At 39.2% G+C, this 19359-nt stretch overlaps 1 protein-coding gene across 4 annotated transcripts in view; it reads right to left on the bottom strand.

Annotated features, from left to right (window-relative positions):
• The window catches only part of TTC17 (tetratricopeptide repeat domain 17), a 92268-nt gene that overhangs the window by 46506 nt on the left and 26403 nt on the right, over nt 1–19359 (bottom strand). For all 4 annotated transcript variants that reach the window (XM_020798184.3, XM_078389356.1, XM_072985968.2 and 1 more), the window contains exons 11-16: nt 18148–18294; nt 16860–16975; nt 15510–15681; nt 12882–12959; nt 10980–11204; nt 4812–4998 (exon numbers count right to left, since the gene is read on the bottom strand). In XM_020798184.3, the coding sequence (XP_020653843.3) occupies nt 4812–4998; nt 10980–11204; nt 12882–12959; nt 15510–15681; nt 16860–16975; nt 18148–18294 (925 nt within the window). The remainder of the gene's footprint in view (nt 1–4811; nt 4999–10979; nt 11205–12881; nt 12960–15509; nt 15682–16859; nt 16976–18147; nt 18295–19359) is intronic.

Raw genomic sequence — 19359 nt, 5'->3', positions numbered from 1 at the left:
GGAGTGCATGTGCACAATTAAAACTGGTGTGCCAGCTGCACTCATTCCTCGAGATGTCTGATTTCATTGCAGTGATACATGCCTTTGTTACATTCCACTTGGATTACAGTAACATGCTCTAGGTGGGGTTGCCTTTGAGCATGGTTCAAAATGTAGAAGCCAGATTGCTGACTGGGGCATTACAGGTAGCACATAACAGCTACAACTACTTCACTGGCTACCAGTCCATTTCAGGGCCAAATTCTATGTACTGGTCGTTACCTATAAAGCCCTATATGACTTGGGTCCAGAATATCTAAGCACCTTATCTCCCCATATAAGCCTTTTCGACTCATCAGATCCTCAGAGGGTGCCTCCTTGTGGTCCCTTTGTCATTTCAGGTACACTTGATGGAGACACAAAAGAGGGCCTTCTCTGTGGCAACTCCCAGATTGTGCAATGTCTCCCTCAGAGGATTAGGTGGGCCCCCTACCTTTCATCCTTCTGCCAACAAGCTGAAGACCCACCTTTTCAGACAGGCTTGAGTCCCACATGCTCTTTTAGCTAAGTATGTTTTTTTTCCAGTTTCAAATGTTTTAATCACTTAATATATATTAAACTATTATAGTTTAATTATTAATTATTATATAATAGTTAGTTTAATTATTATTAAACTATTATAGTTTAATTGGTATTTGTACAATCTATTGTGTTTCAAATTTTACTTGCTTTATTGTTGTGAGCTGCCTTAAGTCCCCTCATAGGGAGAAAGGAGGCCTATAAATGACACGAAATAAATTAAAAAATAAAAAATCTTTAGAAAGCGCCTGGGAACCATTCCTTTGAAGATTCTTCTGATATCCTCAATCAGTTTACTAATACTGTATTATCCCTTTTCATTTTCACTTCCTTCAGATATTTATTTTAGTATTTATTTTATAAAACTATGTATTTTTATATGTGGCTTTGCAACAGCATACTGGGTTATTTTCATTGCAGTGATCACTTAAAGGGAATCTCTCTTGCCTTCCTGATCCCTAGCAGTTGCCCAAGCCCCACTCATCCATCCATGCCTCTGATGGGTCAGAGAGCAAAGTCTGGAATGGACCAGGGGGACTATGGATGCTTCCCTCAAAAAAGGTATTTCTGCTCAATTTCCCATTTCACTGCTGCTGCCCACTTTACAGCTCACACCTTTCTGAGAGGTTCCCCTACCCTGCCCCGGTCCCAAGATCATAGCCAGAGAAAGAAGGAAGAATTTTCTCTCCATTGAGTACTGCACTATACATGATTTTTCTGTATCAAGTAAACTACAGTATTTTTATTTTTTCTATAGTTAACAGAAACAGAGCTTTGTGAGGCTTACTGAGCACTTACAAGCAAATGAATGCATGTAAATTATTTTAGGTTCGCACCACATTTATATAAGCTGTACCCATTTTAGAAGATACTCATCTGAAGGCACTTAAAGTATCATTTTTACTGCGTTACCAACTATAATTTGTTACCATTTAGGTCTATCTAAACAGCTGTTTTTCTGTGCCCTTCATTCAGCGAATATGGAAAAAGATGGTCAGTGTAGCAGCTTTTTCCTATGCCAATTATGTAAAGTTTTACAATTCAACCATAACACATACAGTATATCTATATTTCTCAACCAGCATTCATAATCTTTCTCAAGCCTTATAACCTGCTTTGAACTGCAGAAAGGACTGCTTTGAATAGGAATTCCAAATGACTTTAGATACTTGCCAACAGAAAAGGTACTTTTTGAAAGAAGTATCTTTTTGAAAGAAGTATCAAAAGATGACACCAGCAGGAGCAGGAGCACTTTGCACCTACCATATATAACAATAACAGTAATTTTAAAACTGCAGACCTGGAAGGGGCCCTATGGATCATTGAGTTCACCTGTCAAAGAGGTACAGTGAGGGACTGAACTCCCAACCTCTGGATCTGCAAGCCACTGATACCTAAGCCACTGATCGGATCTCTGAACATGCATCTTTTTGTATATAAATTGTTTATAAATTAAAGACCAGTGATGATGCTAAAATGTCTTTTGTTGTTTCAATGTAGTCAGTGTATACTTCAAACACTAAAATGTCTTTTGTTGTTTCAATGTAGTCAGTGTATACTTCAAACACAAACTCACCCAATTTCAAATTAGGTATTTGTTTAACAGAGGGACTGGGTGCAATGTAATATATATTTATCTGTTTTGTACTAGGGATGTCATTCTGGGAAATAAGACACAGCTTCTGTGGCTGGACATTACTTTCTGAGACACCAACTCAGATTGATCTAGTCCAAACTGTTTTTAAGGCTGGCATTGCATTGATGTTTATCTGGGAGCAAGCCCCGCTGAACTCAGTAGGACTTACTTCTGAATAGCTGTCTATAGACTACACCCAATTTCTGCAAAATGTTTTAGATTTCCACTAACCATCTAAATGTAAAATGTGCTCTGCTTGTTTTGCTGATCTTTCTCTTCAAAGTACAGTGTTCTGTGTTTTGGGAGGAGGAAATATAAATTAAGATGAAAAGGTGATATGTTTGGAGGCTGTAAAGGTTGTATCTGGTGCCGTCTCTTTCAAGAATGGAATGAAAATTGCCGGAGGAACAATTTTGCCCTACATCCCACACCATCTGCATTTTGTCAGAGATTTGGGAGACACTACAGAACAGATTTACTGCGCGTAAATGGGATGAGGAGGAGAAGAACAAGGGGATGTTCCACTACATGAGCAGAACTTCACTAGTGGAAGCTTGGATGGAGCATTTTGGGTGCCATCTTGAGCATATTTATGAGTACAAGTATACTTATAAATGAGTACTTGTAAATCTAATTAGACACCATCTACACATGCAGGAATTTAGCCCTCATAACTACCACTATTAGTATAATCTATTTCAAACAGTTCTGTAACCATTTTTACAATGCAATTTTGTAGAGAGATGGGCACATCAAGAACAATTCAAGAAAATGGGTTTCTCTTGAAAACACATTATGTGCTTTATTTGGGATGGAGATATATTACCTGATGGCACTGCTGCCCCCTCCCCAACCTCAATCCTGGTATTCACATTAAGATCTGTGCAAAGATGTTTATCCATGCTAAATGAAGCATAGTCCAAACATATGCTAATCATCAGCACAGCTAACCTTCAGTGCCTTATAGGAGCAGCAACATCTACCACCAGGTAACTGTGGTACTTCTTCCCCCTCCCCCCCAATTTTCTTTTTAGTACAATATTTTCTCAAAGAGTATGACAATGCAAGTTAGAAATTTAGCACAATACTATCACATTGCTTACGCAGTCTATCAGCACATTGTCTTTGTTTACACATCCACTAGTTCATAGTTTAACATACCTGATTAATTCTTTTAAAATATTACAACTTTTCCATCAGGACCATTTGCCAGATTCTGTTCACAAATTTTTGTACTGAAACATTTTGAGCATCTTTCCAGTTTTCTGCAATTTCAGCTCTTGCCGCACCAATAAGATGTGCAATTTGGTCTTTATTAAACAATTGCTCATTTCCATCCTTAAATACTGAAAATTATAATTAAGCTTCATATTTAATTATTTTTCATTCAGCAGTTTCGATCCATTTAATTATTTCTGGCTAATATGCTTCCACCCTTCATGGACTGCTTCCTTGTCGTGGCGAAGGGGCTTGAGTAATTCAGAGAAACTATGGGCTATGCTGTGCAGGGACACCCAAGACGGACAAGTCATAGTGGAGAGTTGACTAAACACGATCTACCTGGAGCAGGAAATGGCCATGACGTATTTTATTCAGTTGCTCAGCAACACTGTAGCTGGGGCTCCTGCATAGAACCTTTACTCATAACTGTACACTTCTACTAAAATGTAAAAACTTTATTTTCAAAATGAAATTGAAATTCTGAGGAAAGGTTATGCTAGATTATTCATTTGTGTTGATAGCCTGGATTTACAGCAGCAGTAGGTATCTGCTGCCCTCCAGGTGTTTTGGGCCAACAACACCCACCAGCTCTCGTCAACAGCCAATGGAAAAGGATTACAGGAGTTGCACCCCCAAACATCTCCAAGGCCACAGCAATCCTCCACCACAGCACATAAGCAGTTCTGTTTCCAAGCCTCTGAAAAGGTATCTTCAGAAACATCAGAAAATGATCTATAATTTATACTCAAGTAGGATAAACGCCTTCCACTCCAATCCTCAAATGCTCCCTGACATAACGGCTTTATTGAGTAACTATATATGCATTACAGAAGTTTAGCATAAGAGTTCTTCTTAACTTTTTATTTCTAATGAAGCATGAACATCATTAAGGATGAATACTTCACAGTTTTTTTACACAGTACTGAGGGTATTTATTCAAGTTCTCTACTGTTCTACTTGAACAGGAATCCATAATTCTTCAAGTACACATTGCAGGTTTTCAAGAAACAGACTACTTGCTTTTAACACAACATCATCTCTTATCAGCAAATGAAGGGCTAAATTTAGAGAGATGTTATTTCTGGAAAGTTCTCCCTTCCATCGTAATTTTAGAATCTTAGTAGTTGCTGTATAAATAAATGGGATATAAACTTGAGAACATTTCAACTGTTCAGTACTACAAGCAGTGATCTGGAGACAGTGCCTTGAATAAATTGTTCTGCTGTTCGTAAGAAATGGGGCAGCAATGTAGGGAGGGCAACTTTGCTAGATCAATCAGATCTAAATGAAAAGCACTGTTCCCTTTTTCAGCTGGGTAGATGAAGGCAGATGAAAAAATGGGATGATAAATAGGTAAAAGGTTATTAATTTTGGAAGTTTTTCAGAAGCTGCTTACCACTACAGGAAGAAGAGGTGATGTTGTAGAGAAATGGGTAGAACTGCAAACAACGGATCAGCTTCAGGTTCTTCTCACACTCCAGACAGTTTGTAGCAATATCCAAGGCACGTCTGAAAGCCTGCAATGCCTCACTGACATTCTTCAGAGCCAAATAGGCATTTCCCAAGCTCAAGAAAGTCAGAGGCTATAAGGAGGAAAGCAAACTTACATCAGCACAGTGTAGGATGGAAAACCAGAATTTCACTTGAACATATTGCCTGCGTGGTCCCTCCCCTTCCCCAAATGGTATCCAGTGTGATGTAGTGGATAGAGTGATGGACTAGGACTCTGGAGATCAATGTTTGAATCCCCATTTGGTCATGGAAACTCATGGGGGGGGGTTGGAACTGGTAAAAACACCCAAATATCTCACTTACTTTGAAAACCCTATTAGGGTCGCTATAAGTTGATCTGACTTGGCAGCACATGACTACCTTTAGCTAAAGAGAGACAGAAGTTGCAACATCTTTTCAACATTTAAAGGAGGCCCGGGCAAAGTATGGCCCCAAAGGCCATTCTGGCAGCCCCCAAATCTACAGAACTCCTAGACTGCTCTTGAGGCAGAATCTTTTAACTATAAAAATGTATTTTCCCACTCTTGCAAGCCTCAGGTATTTGCAGCTTTTACATGAAGTTGCAGTTAAAAATATAAAATATAAATGTACTTAAACCACATGTATGATTGTGTCATTGGTTCCAACCTGAAAGGGCATACTTCGGGGTAAGGTAAAGGTTCCCCTTGACAATTTTTGTCCAGTTGTGTTTGACTCTAGGGGGTGGTGCTCATCCCCGTTTCCAAGCCATAGAGCCAGCGTTTTGTCCGAAGACAATCTTCCGTGTTCACATGGCCAGTGAGACTTAGACACGGAATGCTGTTACCTTCCCAACGAGGTGGTCCCTATTTATCTACTTGCATTTGCATGCTTTCGAACCGCTAGGTTGGCGGGAGCTGGGACAAGCGACAGGCGCTCACTCCGTCGCGTGGATTCGATCTTACGACTGCTGGTCTTCTGACCCTGCAGCACAGGCTTCTGCGGTTTAGCCCGCAGCGCCACCACGTCCCTTATACTTTGGGGGGGGGGATAAGAAATTTCAAGGGGAGTACAAGACTGACATGTTCAAAAAGAATTTTAAAAAAATAGGTTAAAGAGATTTCTGTGACATATATCATTACTAGAATTCAGGATTTCTTTGTTTATTTTTATTTTTAATTTATGGATGATGATGATAATAATTTTTTTAGAAGTGGTTGTTGGACAACCATAAAGGAGAGGCAGGGTGCTGTGATGGTTGTTTTAGAAACCAAAAAGGGGATAATGCCAGAAAGTTTGGGAAGCACTACATTATATGAATACACTGATTTCATATATTAGATACAGCAAGCAGTATATAAGTTGGTCAAATCAATGATTTAAAAAAACAGGATTAAAAATTCGAATTAACAAATAATAAAGTAATTGAGAATACATACTGTATTTGTCCTCTTTAGAACAGTGAGGTATTGTTTACATTCAGTTAGCACAACTGTACCGTAAAAGCCCTTCACAGATTGCTGCCTTGTCGTGGCAAAGGGGCTTGAGTAATTCAGAGAAGCTATGGGCTATGCCATGCAGGGACAGCCAAGACAGACAGGTCACAGTGGAGAGTTCTGACTAAACACAATCCACCTGGAGCAGGAACTGGCAAGCCACTCCAGTATCTTTGCCAAGAAAACCCCATAAACAGAAACAAAAGGCTAAAAGATATGATTCTGGAAGTTGAGCCCCTCAGGTCGGAAGGCATCCAACATGCTACTGAGGAAGAGCGGAAGACAAGTACAAGTAGCTCCAGAGCTAATAAAGTGGTTGGGCCAAAGCCAAAACGATGCTCAGCTGCTGACGTGCCTGGACGTGAAAGCAAAGTCTGATGCTGCAAAGAAAAATACTGCATAGGAACCTGGAATGTAAGATCTATGAACCTTGGTAAGCTGGATGTGGTCAAACAGGAGATTGCAAGAATAAACATTGACATCCTTGGCGTCAGTGAACTAAAATGGACAGGAATTGGTGAATTCAATTCAGATGACTATCATATTTACTATTGAAATGGAGTAGCCCTCATAGTTAAGAAAAGAGTAGGAAAAGCTGTACTGGGATACAATCTCAAAAATCTTAAATAAACAGTGCAAAGATATAGAGGAAAATAATACAAAGGGAAAAACCAGAGATCAGGAAAATTGGAGATATTAAAGTAACATTTTATGCAAAGATGGACATGATAAAGGACAAAAATGGGAGGAACCTTACAGAAGCAGAAGAGATCAAGAAGAGGTGGCAGGAATACACAGAGGAATTGTACCAGAAAGATATGGATGTCCCAGACAACCCAGATAGTGTGGTTGCTGACTTTGAGCCAGACATCCTGGAGAGTGAAGTCAAGTGAGCCTTAGAAAGCATGGCTAACAACAAGGCCAGTGGAGGTGATGGCATTCTAGTTGAACTATTTAAAATCTTAAAAGATTGACGTTGTTAAGGTGCTACGCTGAATATGCCAGCAAGTGGCCAGAGGACTGGAAAAGATCAGTCTACATCCCAATCCCAATAAGGACAGCACCAAAGAATGCTCCAACTACCGTACAAACTAAAATGGACAGGAATGGGCGGTTTGAATTCAGACAATTATCATATCTACTATTGAAATGGAGTAGCCCTCATAATCAACAAAAGAGTGGGAAAAGCTGTACTGGGATACAATTTCAAAAATGATAGAATGATTTCAATATGAATCCAAGGCAGACCTTTCAACATCACAAGTTTATGCACCAACCACCAATGAATGCTGAAGAGGCTGAAATTGACCAATTCTGTGAAGACTTACAACACCTTCTAGAACTGACACCAAAGAAAGATGTTCTAATCATTATAGTATAGGGCATTGGAATGCTAAAGGAAGGAGTCAAGACATAAAAGGAACAACAGGGAAGTTTGGCCTTGGATTTCAAAACGAAGCAGGGCAAAGGCTAACAGACTTTTGTCAAGAGAACAAGCTGGTCATCACAAGCACTCTTTTCCAACAACACAAGAGGCGACTCTACACATGGAAATCACCAGATGGGCAATACCGAAATCAGATTGATTATATTCTCTGCAGCAAAAGATGGAGAAGCTCTATACAATCAGTAAAAACAAGACCTGAAGCTGACCGCGGCTCTGATCATCAGCTTCTTATAGCAAAATCCAAGCTTAAACTGAAGAAAGTAGGAAAAACCACTGGGCTAGTCAGATATAATCTAAACCATATCTCTTATGAATACACAGTGGAAGGGAAGAACAGATTTGAGGAACTAGATTTGGCGGACAGAGTGCCTGAAGAACTGTGAATGGAGGCCCATAACATTGTACAGGAAGCAGCAACAAAAACCATCCCAAAGAAAAGGAAAGGCAAGAAAGTAAAGTGGCTGTCCAACCAGGGCTTACAAATAGCAGAGAAGAGACTGGAAACAACATGCAAGGGAGATAGGGAAAGTTACAGAAAATGGAACGTTGACGTCCAAAGAATAGCAAGGAGAGACAAGAGGGCCTTCTTAATTGAACAGTGCAAAGATACGGAGGAAAATAATACAAAGGCAAAAAACAGAGATCTGTTCAAGAAAATTGGAGATATTAAAGGAACATTTTGTGCAAAGATGGACATGATAAAGGACAAAAATGGTACGGACCTCACAGAAGCAGAAGACATCAAGAAGAGGTGGCAGGAATACACAGAGTAGTAAGCTACTAACACGATTTATACCAGAAAGATCTGGATGTCCCGGACAACCCAGATACTGTGGTTGATGACCTTGAGCCAGACTTGAGTGAAATTGAGTGGGCCCTAGAAAGCATGGCTAACAAAAAGAAGTCTACACCCCAGTCCCATAGAAGGGCAGTGCCAAAGAATGCTCCAACCACCATACAATTGCACTCATTTTACACACTATCAAGGTTATGCTCAAAATCCTCCAAGGTGGGTTTCAGCAGTATGTGGAACAAGAATTCCCAGAAGTACAAGGTGGATCTCGAAGGGGCAGAGAAACTAGAGACCAAATTGCTAACATGCGCTGGATTATGGAGAAAGCCAGAGAGTTCCAGAAAAACATCAACTTCTGCTTCATTGACTACACAAAAGCCTTTGACTGTGTGGACCACAGCAAATTATGGCAAGTCCTTATAGAAATGGGAGTGCCTCCCCACCTTATCTGTCTCCTAAGAAATCTATATGTAGGACAGGAAGGAACAGTTAGAACTGGATATGGAACAACTGATTGGTTCAAAATTGGGAAAGGAGTACAACAGGGCTGTACTGTATATTGTCCCCCTGCTTATTTAACTTATATGCAGAATACATCATGAGAAAAGCTGGACTGGATGAATCCCAAGCCGGAACTAAGATTACTGGAGGAAATATCATCAACCTCAAATATGCAGATACCACTCTGATGGCAGAAAGTGAGGAGGAATTAAAGAACCTCTTAATGATGGTGAAAGAGGAGACTGCAAAAAACGGTCTGAAGCTCAACATCAAAAAAACTAAGATCATGGCCACTGGTACCATCATCTCCTGGCTAATAGAAGAGGACGATATGGAGATAATGATAGATTTTACTTTCTTGGGTTCCATGATCACTGCAGATGGTGACAGCAGCCATGAAATTAAAAGACCCCTGCTTCTTCGGAGGAAAACGATGACAAACCTCGACAGCATCTTCAAAAGCAAAGATATCACCTTGCTGACAAAGTTCAGCATAGTCAAAGCTATGGTTTTTCCAGTAGTGATGTATGGAAATGAGAGCTGCACCATAAAGAAGACAGACCGCTTAAGAATTGACGCTTTTGAATTGTGGTGCTGGAGGAGACTCTTGAGAGTCCCCTGGACTGCAAACAGAACAAACCTATGCATTTTGAAAGAATTCTACCCTGAGTGCTCACTGGAAGGACAGATCCTGAAGCTGAGGCGCCAATACTTTGGCCATCTCATGAGAAGAGAAGACTCCCTGGAAAAGACCCTGATGTTGGGAAAATGTGAAGGCAAGAGGAGAACCGGACAGAGGACGAGATGGTTGGACAGTGTCATCGAAGCTACCCACATGACTTTGACTCACTCTGCGAGGCAGTGGAAGACAGGAGGGCCTGGCATGCTTTGGTGCATGGGGTCATGAAGAGTCGGATACGACTTAATGACTAAACAACAAAATGCCATATCTCTACCTGCCATTATTAATCTTTATTTTAATGCAGAACCTCCTATCCTTCCAATTCTGGGGCTCCCTAGGGATCCCATTTGACTTTGGTATCAGGGGGAGAAGTCTTTTAAATTGGAAAATAATTGTGAGAGATCCCCCCTGTCAGTTTAGCATCACCAGTGGCAATTTTGCAGCAATTTTCCAATTGCAAAGGCGTCTCCCCTCCTCTCTCTGAGGCTTGCAAAAGTTTGGGCAAAAGGGACCTGTAGGGAGTTTTGTAGCCTGAAGGGAGGGCTAGAAAGTTTTACATTAATTTAAAACAAAGATTAATGGTGCAGGATAATTACATCATCACCATTTATGTGGTGTAGTTGTGTCAACGGGATTTCAGACAGCATTCATTTGTTCAGTTCTGCTCCACTGAACTGCCTGGCTTAGATGCTAAAGTAACATGACTAGAAGGAAGCTTTTTCATTTCCCACTTGTCCCATGTCTGTTGAAAAGCCTGCCAAGAATTTGGATGATAGATAATGGTGAGCTGTAGTTGGAAAGGCAAAGTTAGCCAAAACTGGGAAAAAGCTTTTTACACAAGCAGAATAAAGTTTATTTTTTTTAAAAGGGGGTTTATTTTAATATTAAGCTAACATTCATTTCCAGAATTAACCCAATATTTTATGTACCTGTTACATTTACACGTATCTTTCATGCAGTGAGCTCAAGGTGGCAGACTTGGCTTGTCTCCTCCACACTTCACCCTCCCACATCCTGCGAGTTAAGGTGGAAACAAAACAAAAACCCCAGCTTCCCAAAGTTGAACTGAAACAAGTCAATCACATTTGACACTGAAATTGTGTAAGAAAGAACAGATGAGGGTGGGGGACTTCTGTTTTATTCATTCTGAAACATCTCAAAGCAACTACACTCACCTCAGAGTCACTGATAGTTAAAGCTTTTCGCAGAAGTTTGCTGGCATCCAGGTGAAGGCCATAATGAATCAGAAGGTTTGCTAGATTGACTAAAGGAATATCTTTGAATTCATGTGGGGTCAAGTTAAATGCCTTTCGTAAGCAAGTAAGGGCAAAGGTGCCATTTCCAAATGCACGCCAGTAAAGACCAGCCTCATTGAGTAGAAGCCATAAGGGATCCCTTGCCTTAAATTAAAGGAAAAAAGGAAAAGGTTATCCCACATGCAGTGGTCAATTGAGATAATAATTATGTGAATTTTACCTTAATTCTAGCAGCAAGAAAACTGTTGCAACTGATGGATCAGGATATAAATCAAACAGATGAACTGACCCAGCCCTAATTATTCCAATATATAGTCTAAATCCAATTGTTAGTCTTAATTTGAGTAGACTTTCTGAATAAATGGGGATTTAGCAAATGAATACTTAAGGAAGTTCCACTAACTCAACAGGTCTACTATTGTTGGGACTAACAACTAAGGCCTTTAGTTATAAAAGAGAACACATGTGTCTGACTGCACCACAGCTCCACGAATGTGATGTCTAGACTTCTAAAAACTTGGCATGGATACTACAGAGACTATGTATGTATTGTGTGCATCTTGCAATTATTTCCTTTGTAAAATACATTAATTACTCTTAATTAATTTACACTTGACTGTAGTCTGCAGTGCCATTGTAAGTGGCAAATTTTCCTAACCACGACACCACTATTTTTCAGGACAAATAGCTCCCAAATATTTAAAAAACACTATTTAAAAACTATAAAACAAAACAAAACAAAAAGCTGATGTGCGCAAAACTTCTCTTAAACCTCCCAATTTCAATTGCCTCTTGGCTCCCTAAAAGCTTCTCGGAAGATGTATGATTTCAACTGCTGGTGGAAGGAAAGAAGGAGCCAGCTGAACCTCCTGAAGAAGGGAGTTCTACCGTGTTTCCCCGAAAATAGGACAGGGTCTTACATTCATCTTTGATCCAAAAAAACACACTAGGGCTTATTTTCACGGGAATTTTTTTCCAAGTACAACAATCTACATTTATTCAAACACAGTCATGTCATCTTCCGGTTGCTGCAAAATGGTGGAGGGCAGGGTTTCACTTAACTGGAGCTTATTTCTGGGATAGGGCTTATAGCATGAACATCCTGAAAAATCATACTAGGGCTTATTTTCAGGTTAGGTCTTATTTTCAGGGAAATGGTATATTCTGGGAGCAGACACTCAAAAAGCCCTCTAGTGCTCACCAACTGTGACTGAAAGTGGTGGGATGGAGAAGAGGTATTCCCTCACTGATCTTAAAACAAACTAAGACACTAATACTAATAGCATCATTGCAACAACATTTTACAGAAGTTCTGTTGGATTGCTTTAGCTGCTGAAAATGCAGGTCAAGGCATTCGAACACATCCACTGTTTAAGAATATTGATTTGTAATCTCCCTCCTACTGACTTCAAAATTTGTCAATCCAATGCTGCCCACTATGAGTTAATTAGAAATATTGATAAAAGGCACTTGATGTTTTCAATTTTTTTCCAGATTAGTTTGAAACAGATTCAGTTTCTGACTATTTTAAGCAGAATGAAGTCAACTGTATTGTATTCTTTGTATGCAAATACTCCTTATTTTATCTTATGTCAATCAATCATTGTCATATGTGCAGGCTGTTAACATACATCAAAATTGAAACCAAATAAAGAGAGTGAATTGGAATACATTTACTGTACAGTTAAGTTGTAGAACTCTGATTTATTAAACATACTTCTTCAGAAGATAGCGCTCTGAAACTCTGACATAAATTTAATGTAGCATGAAGTGAATAAAATATTAAAAACCACAAACTGCAGCCACTAGAACTGGACTCACCTTTACAATGGCGTAATGGATGAATGATCCTATTTGCTGTTGTGTAACTGATTGATTGTTCACACGAGAGTATAAAATCTGTACAAAAGAGAAAAGCACATAAATTAAATTGTATGTGAGATGGCATACCACTGAATTCTAAAGTATTGCTAGATTCTCCTCACAAAATGTAAACACATGGGGGGTGTCATTTTTTTTTATAATGTGCAAGTTATGGCTAAATTTTATAACAGTGTAAAATTCTACTGATTCAGAGACTGAAATCCTGTCATGTGGTTACACAAAAGTGTAACTTTTAGCTGTGAATTGCCATATATCTCAATGGAGTGAACAAAACGAGCTTCATAATAACAGACCTTACAAGAATTAATTACAACTAATATGGTTACCTATAATGACTTACTTTGAGGAAAATTAGACTATATCAAGATACATCAAGATACATTTGAAAGGTAACATAAGTAGTTTCAGTTTTGGTACAAGGAGTATTTCTAATCTCCCCACCAAAAAAAAGTTATTGTCTAAGGGAATTTTAAGACATTTTAGAGGCATTTAGTCAGATTTTTTTTCATATTTTATGCTATTCTTTTACCAATCTGAAGCAGCCAACAAACCTTTGTTTTATTTCATCTTTTGTACTTTTATAAAGCAGAGTATTTTCCTATATTTTAACCTAGTATACAACAAATAACAATTATGAATGGAGCAGTCACAGTGACAACCTGTCTGGTGCAGAATAATGGATTAAACTACCATATTTTTCCAGTTATGAGACATCCCCATGTATAAGACTCCCTTCAATTTTCTAAGCCAAACATCTAGAAATTAATATTCTTAGAAGGGAACACATTTTTATTTAGTAATTAGACAACATTTACAAGCCAGTACTATGCTATTATGCATCACCCTTAGCTGAGCAAATCACTTCTTTCAGCCTCTACTGCATCACTGCTTTCTTCTTTATCACTATTAGTAGTTTCAAACATAAGTTTCTTCAACTTCTATTGCATCATCGCTGTCTACTGAGTCACTGTCTATATATATGAAATCATCCTCAGTTCCGTCCATGGTATTCCTGATTCCACATTTTCTTCAAGGACTTCGCAATCACCTCTTTTTTGATGCCATACCATGAGTTCAGAACCCAATTGCTAACCTCAGTAATGGTTGGTGTCAAGTTACCATCTGCTTTTTGAATCAATCTATTCCATTCTTCTCTCATCAGGACTTTAAATGGCTTGTTGATTGAAACATCTAGTGGTTGTAGCTGACCTGTAAGTCCACCAGGAATAACTGGTAGATGTGTTCTCAAATCCGATGCAACTCTTTTTTGTCTTTTCCCTTAAATGTGCTCGGAACTGATTAAAGACAAGTAGAGATGACTTCTTTAAGAGCTCACCAGGTCTTCCGGACCAAACTTTTGCAAACCAAATGGCCATGATGTCTTCATTTGGTTTGCAAAGGTTTGGGCCATCAAAATTGAGAGGCATCCTATCCATGTTTGCAATTTGACTTGGTTCAAAATCATATTTGTATGACATAGCAGTGAAACTATTGGATTTTATCCTCATAAACAGGTGGCATTTTCTGTGCTAACCTTGTTTGTGCGCTCATGGCCAACCCTTCTCTCCTCATGAAACTGAAGCACCATTTTGCCTTTCCTGTAAAATCAACAATCTTCATTTCACTTGCAAGCATTCTTGCCTGATGTTGAATAAGCTTGGTTGATACACATATCCCACTGGCGCTGCTCCAAAATCCAAGTCTTGAGCCTCTACTCCAAGTTTGGCCATTTTGCTAATTTTCCTCAAAAGGCCATTTCTTTTTTGGCATCTTAAGGAGTTGTTCTTCCTGTTTTCTCCACTGTCTGATCATACACTCAGTGGGAGGAGGTCCAAACTGTCTCTCTGCAGCCTTATTTCCATGCTTGTTTGCATAACTGATTACATTCAGTTTGAATTTTGCAGAGTAAGACATTCACTTTTTAAATTTTTTTATTTTCTGACATATTTATGGCCTCAGTGATCGCACTGCCTACACCAGAGATGGCTGAGCTTGAGTGCCCAAATTGGAAAAAAACAAAAAAATAAAGCAAAAACAAAACACCAACCCAGTGGGTGGTGGCAGCAGAAGCGAAAGCAGAGGGGAGAATCCTGGGCATGGAGGTGCCCACTCCGGATCCAGTTCTAGTCGAGGAGGAACATGGCCAGCTTGCCGCAGCCAGCACCAGCTGCTTCAGATCCTGGTCCGCCACGGTGGTAGTTCCACGGCAGAAGCAGAAGGGAGAATTCCGGGCATGGAGGTGTCTCCAGACCCACTGGGGAACATAGGGTAGGCAGTTTTGTAACCACACGGTTTTCTCCTCGGCTTACTTCCGTGTAAAATATGACCCTCAATTTTTCCTCTAATGATTTTAGGGAAAAGTATTATCTTTTACACGAAAAAATATGGTACTTTCCTTTTACAAAATAATGTTCTTGTCTTTTCTGCTTTTTTGTGAGCTGGAGTATGAACTGAAACAAATATCCATGAAAGGTTTATCTTTCTCAAAGGACCAGACATTTACAAAGGGAGAAGATGGTGAGAATATGAAAACTGAACAATACATGCACACACACAATTTCTTACGTCTTTTGCATGATCATCTGGCATCTTCACTCTCAGATCTAGATGACTGTCTAACTCTTTGATTAACGAGTATGTAGTGTCACCGTTATAGGGCTCAGTAATGGAAGAACAATCTGGTTCATAGACATCTGTTTGGGCATGGATCTCCCTTGGACTGCTTACTGAATGGATCCTAAAAATCAATACACAAATATAACCACAAGATTGAGGTGACATTATTAACTTGAAACAACTCCACAGAGTACAACTAAAACCTACAAAACTTCTTGCTTATTGGCCATACAGAAATACCTGATTTGATATGGTTCTCACTATTATGCCATATCACAGAAAGTAAACAGAAAAAGTAAATAGAAAAAGAAACTTGTACAGGCCAATGATTTCAGTGTTTACTGAGAAGTTCCACTGAACCTACTGTAACAGCTTTTTAACTGGTAAAGCTGCTTATCTATAGCCTAAAATCATCATCAGACCTCCAGGTGGCCGTGCCAATCTAAGCAAAGGGATTGGATGCAAAGGAGAGGATCTTTTTCATAGTGGTGCTTTGTTTGTGGAGTGCTTTCTGCCAGAGGACTGCCTGGAGACCATGTCAGGGGGCTTCTAGAGCCAGAGAAGACCTTTTTGTTTTCCAAAGCAAGTACTGCTGCTTTGTACTGATGGTTCTATCTTGATTTTATTATGTGCTATTTCTACTTAATTCTTTTTGGATGCACTTTATATTTTTAATGTATTGTATTACATGCCAGAGAATTCTACATATTAGAAGGGCTAAAACTGCTATAAACATACAAGGCATATTAATTTTCATCACTTTTTCCCAGTGGTGATTACCCTGTGTTTTAACAACGAACATAATTTGTTTCTTACAGTAGGAACCCCACAAGTGTGAGATCAGTATCTGCTGATTCATTTATTTACTGCCTGAAAAGCTTAAATAAAAAACTCAGAAATACATACTGTATTTATACATATTTCCAGTATATATTTAACAGAACTGATGTCTAGGGGGAGCTAGAGACCATGCAATGTATAGTGTTCTATATTTTCACATTTTTCATCATCCATAGGGGGAGGGCTTGGAACCAATTGCCCATGGATACGACAGTCCTACTGTATTCATTATTGTACTTTCATTATTATATGTACTTTTTAATAAGTCATTCAACAGTTTAGAAGTCCTATAAATACACACACACACACATATACATACTTTATAGCTGATCAAGTTGTACGCGAGTAGAAGTAAATCAATCCTAAAAACAGTATTTAAAATCTAATATAAACAAGCATTAAAAGCACAAAATAATAATAATAAAAAACAATATAAAGACATATATTATTAGCACTTACATCTGTCCCTTGTTTTCTGGATGCAAGAAATAGGTTGGTAGTTCTTCTGGGGAAGGGATTACTGGATAGGATTTGACACAATCAGATCTTTTTGGCCACATAATGCTCTGCTTATCCTAATTACAGAGAAAACAGTTTATTTAAATTATTATGAAGGGGTTTCGTTAATCATCACTCCAGATTTATTTGTTGCTGGCATACTCTTCACCACATGAAAAAAATAAAGTGAGAACTTATAGATAATTCTACTTTATTTCAACAGTTATTTCTAGTTTATCAAGCTTAATTTGCAGTTTTAGCAGGCCAACACATCAAAAATATTAAGTGGGTGTTATGCAATTTTGTACTCTGTGCTAGGTTTTGCAATCATCACCTTGGTCTGAAGGTTCAAGCAAGGAGAAAGAAAGAAAGCTAAAAATACCTAGCTAAGAATCACATCCTTGCCATCTGGGATATCTAGAGCAGAGGTCCCAACCCCGGGTCCATGGCCCGGTGCCGGTCTGTGGCCTGAGCCGGAACGGGCCTCTTAGACAACCTCGCGCCCCACCCCCCCACTCACCCCCGCACAACCTATTTGCGCCTACGTGTGCACTCCAGCACGCCCATGCGAGTGCCACATCGCCATCTGCGCATGAGCGTGTGTGTGTGCGCCCCACCTTCCCTAGCCGGTCCGCAGACCGAAAAAGGTTGGGGACCGCTGATCTAGAGTCCAATATTTATTAGTACTAGAGAGAGGGAGGGATGGAGAGTATGTATAGATATACACTTTTGATATATAAATATATATCAAAATCTGACTTGTGGTGGCTCCTAAGTTGCTTCTCCCATAAGATACTGTAACATAATGGGAAGGAGAGGCAATAGAACTCCTGGTGTCATTTTTAGTCAGAGACTGGGGATAACAGTAACAATTCCCTTGCATACTGCTCTTAGCTAGCACCTGCAAATGGTGGGTGAGAGTGCTTCATTTCTCTTTCCTCTTCCTCATATGGATCAGGAGTAGAGCAATAAATTTGGCCACTTTCATCCAGAACATGCATACACCAGCTGACTACTGATTCTATGGTTCATCTGATAAAGCAGAGCCAGGGTCCCATCAAAAACAATGAGCAGAGGAACATGCCTCAAATGTTATTTATCTGAACAGGCAGAGAATCTTGCCTCACTATTGTTCCCCGTTTTTGTTCCAGCACAGGTTATCAGTCATGTACTTGTGCTTTAAGACAGCAGAATTATTTAATAGTAGTGTACATGTGAAGGACAGGGAAACATCCATCTTATCATTTACCCTATAGGCATCAGAGTTCAGGCCCCATAATGAGAAGACGGAATGAACCAAAGGGGAAGACTCCATGGTGTTGCTGAGGTCACTGTGGTTGGTATGAAGTTCAGAATTCATGGATGTCATGCCAGAAATTGAAGAGTCACCACCAAACTATAAAGAGAAGGAAAAATAAGAAGCATGGAATTTTTCACTAGGAGAAAACAACTTGAAACAGAAAAATATTACTGAAAATAAATAGATGAAAAAATAACTCCCACCACCACAGTCTATTTAGAAACACAAATATTTCATCAAATTTTTCTCTGCTTCCAAATATCTTCTGAGACACTAGCAAAATGCTAAAACATTAAAAAGAACATTTAAGATAGGTAAAGTTTCAAATAGGTAATCAAATGACATTTTCCTTCTATATTAGAATGCGTAAGCTTCAGAGATACCTTTTTCAGCAATTCAATTTTTTTGAAGATGTGCCTCAGGTTTTATAGATATTGAAAACAAAAGCTCTGTCCTTTACGACTGCATATATTCTGGGATATCCAATTGGTCTGAACAAGTTATTTACCTTGAATCATTTGCAGGTTGGAGGATTTTGGAACTAGGAAAAAGTTACCTACTGTCCTCTTTGCTTTATGTGACAAATGAATCTTCTCCTAAACAACTATGAAGCAGCAGATGAAAAGTAGTACAAAATAATACTAGCTATGTTTTTTTTTTCTGAAGACTGTAGGGGCAAAGGTTAGTGTAAGATTTAAGCAAGGTGGATGGGATGCTCAACAAAGGACAGATGTGACTTCTGGAGTGGTAGTGGTTGCTCTGCTCAAAGAAATAGGGTGAAGAGGCTCTCATTTGGACTGAAGAAATGTGCTTCAAAGCACAGTAAAAGAATTAACTTATAGCTTGATTTGGTTTCATTTTGGTATTTAAAAATGGATATAATGGAAAGACTCAATGATTTGGAGTCATAAGAGCTACGGATCAGGGGATCATTCTCCATTGCTCCTTCCTGTGAGAAGATCCAAACTGTGTGGTCTCTGGCAAGCTACACAGTCCCAGAGAACCCCCAGAAAAAAGGATTTTCAGGAAGTGCCAAGGGAGTAGAAGAAGAGAAAGAAGGAAAAAGAAAAATACAAGAAAATCGAGTGTTTTAGTATACAGTGGTGCCTCGCATAGCGACGATAATCCGTTCCAAAAAAATGTTGCTATCTGGATTCGTTG

The sequence above is a fragment of the Pogona vitticeps genome, chromosome 1, assembly GCF_051106095.1.
Source record: "Pogona vitticeps strain Pit_001003342236 chromosome 1, PviZW2.1, whole genome shotgun sequence".
NCBI lineage: Eukaryota > Metazoa > Chordata > Lepidosauria > Squamata > Agamidae > Pogona > Pogona vitticeps.
This window is presented reverse-complemented; position numbering and strand designations above follow the sequence as displayed.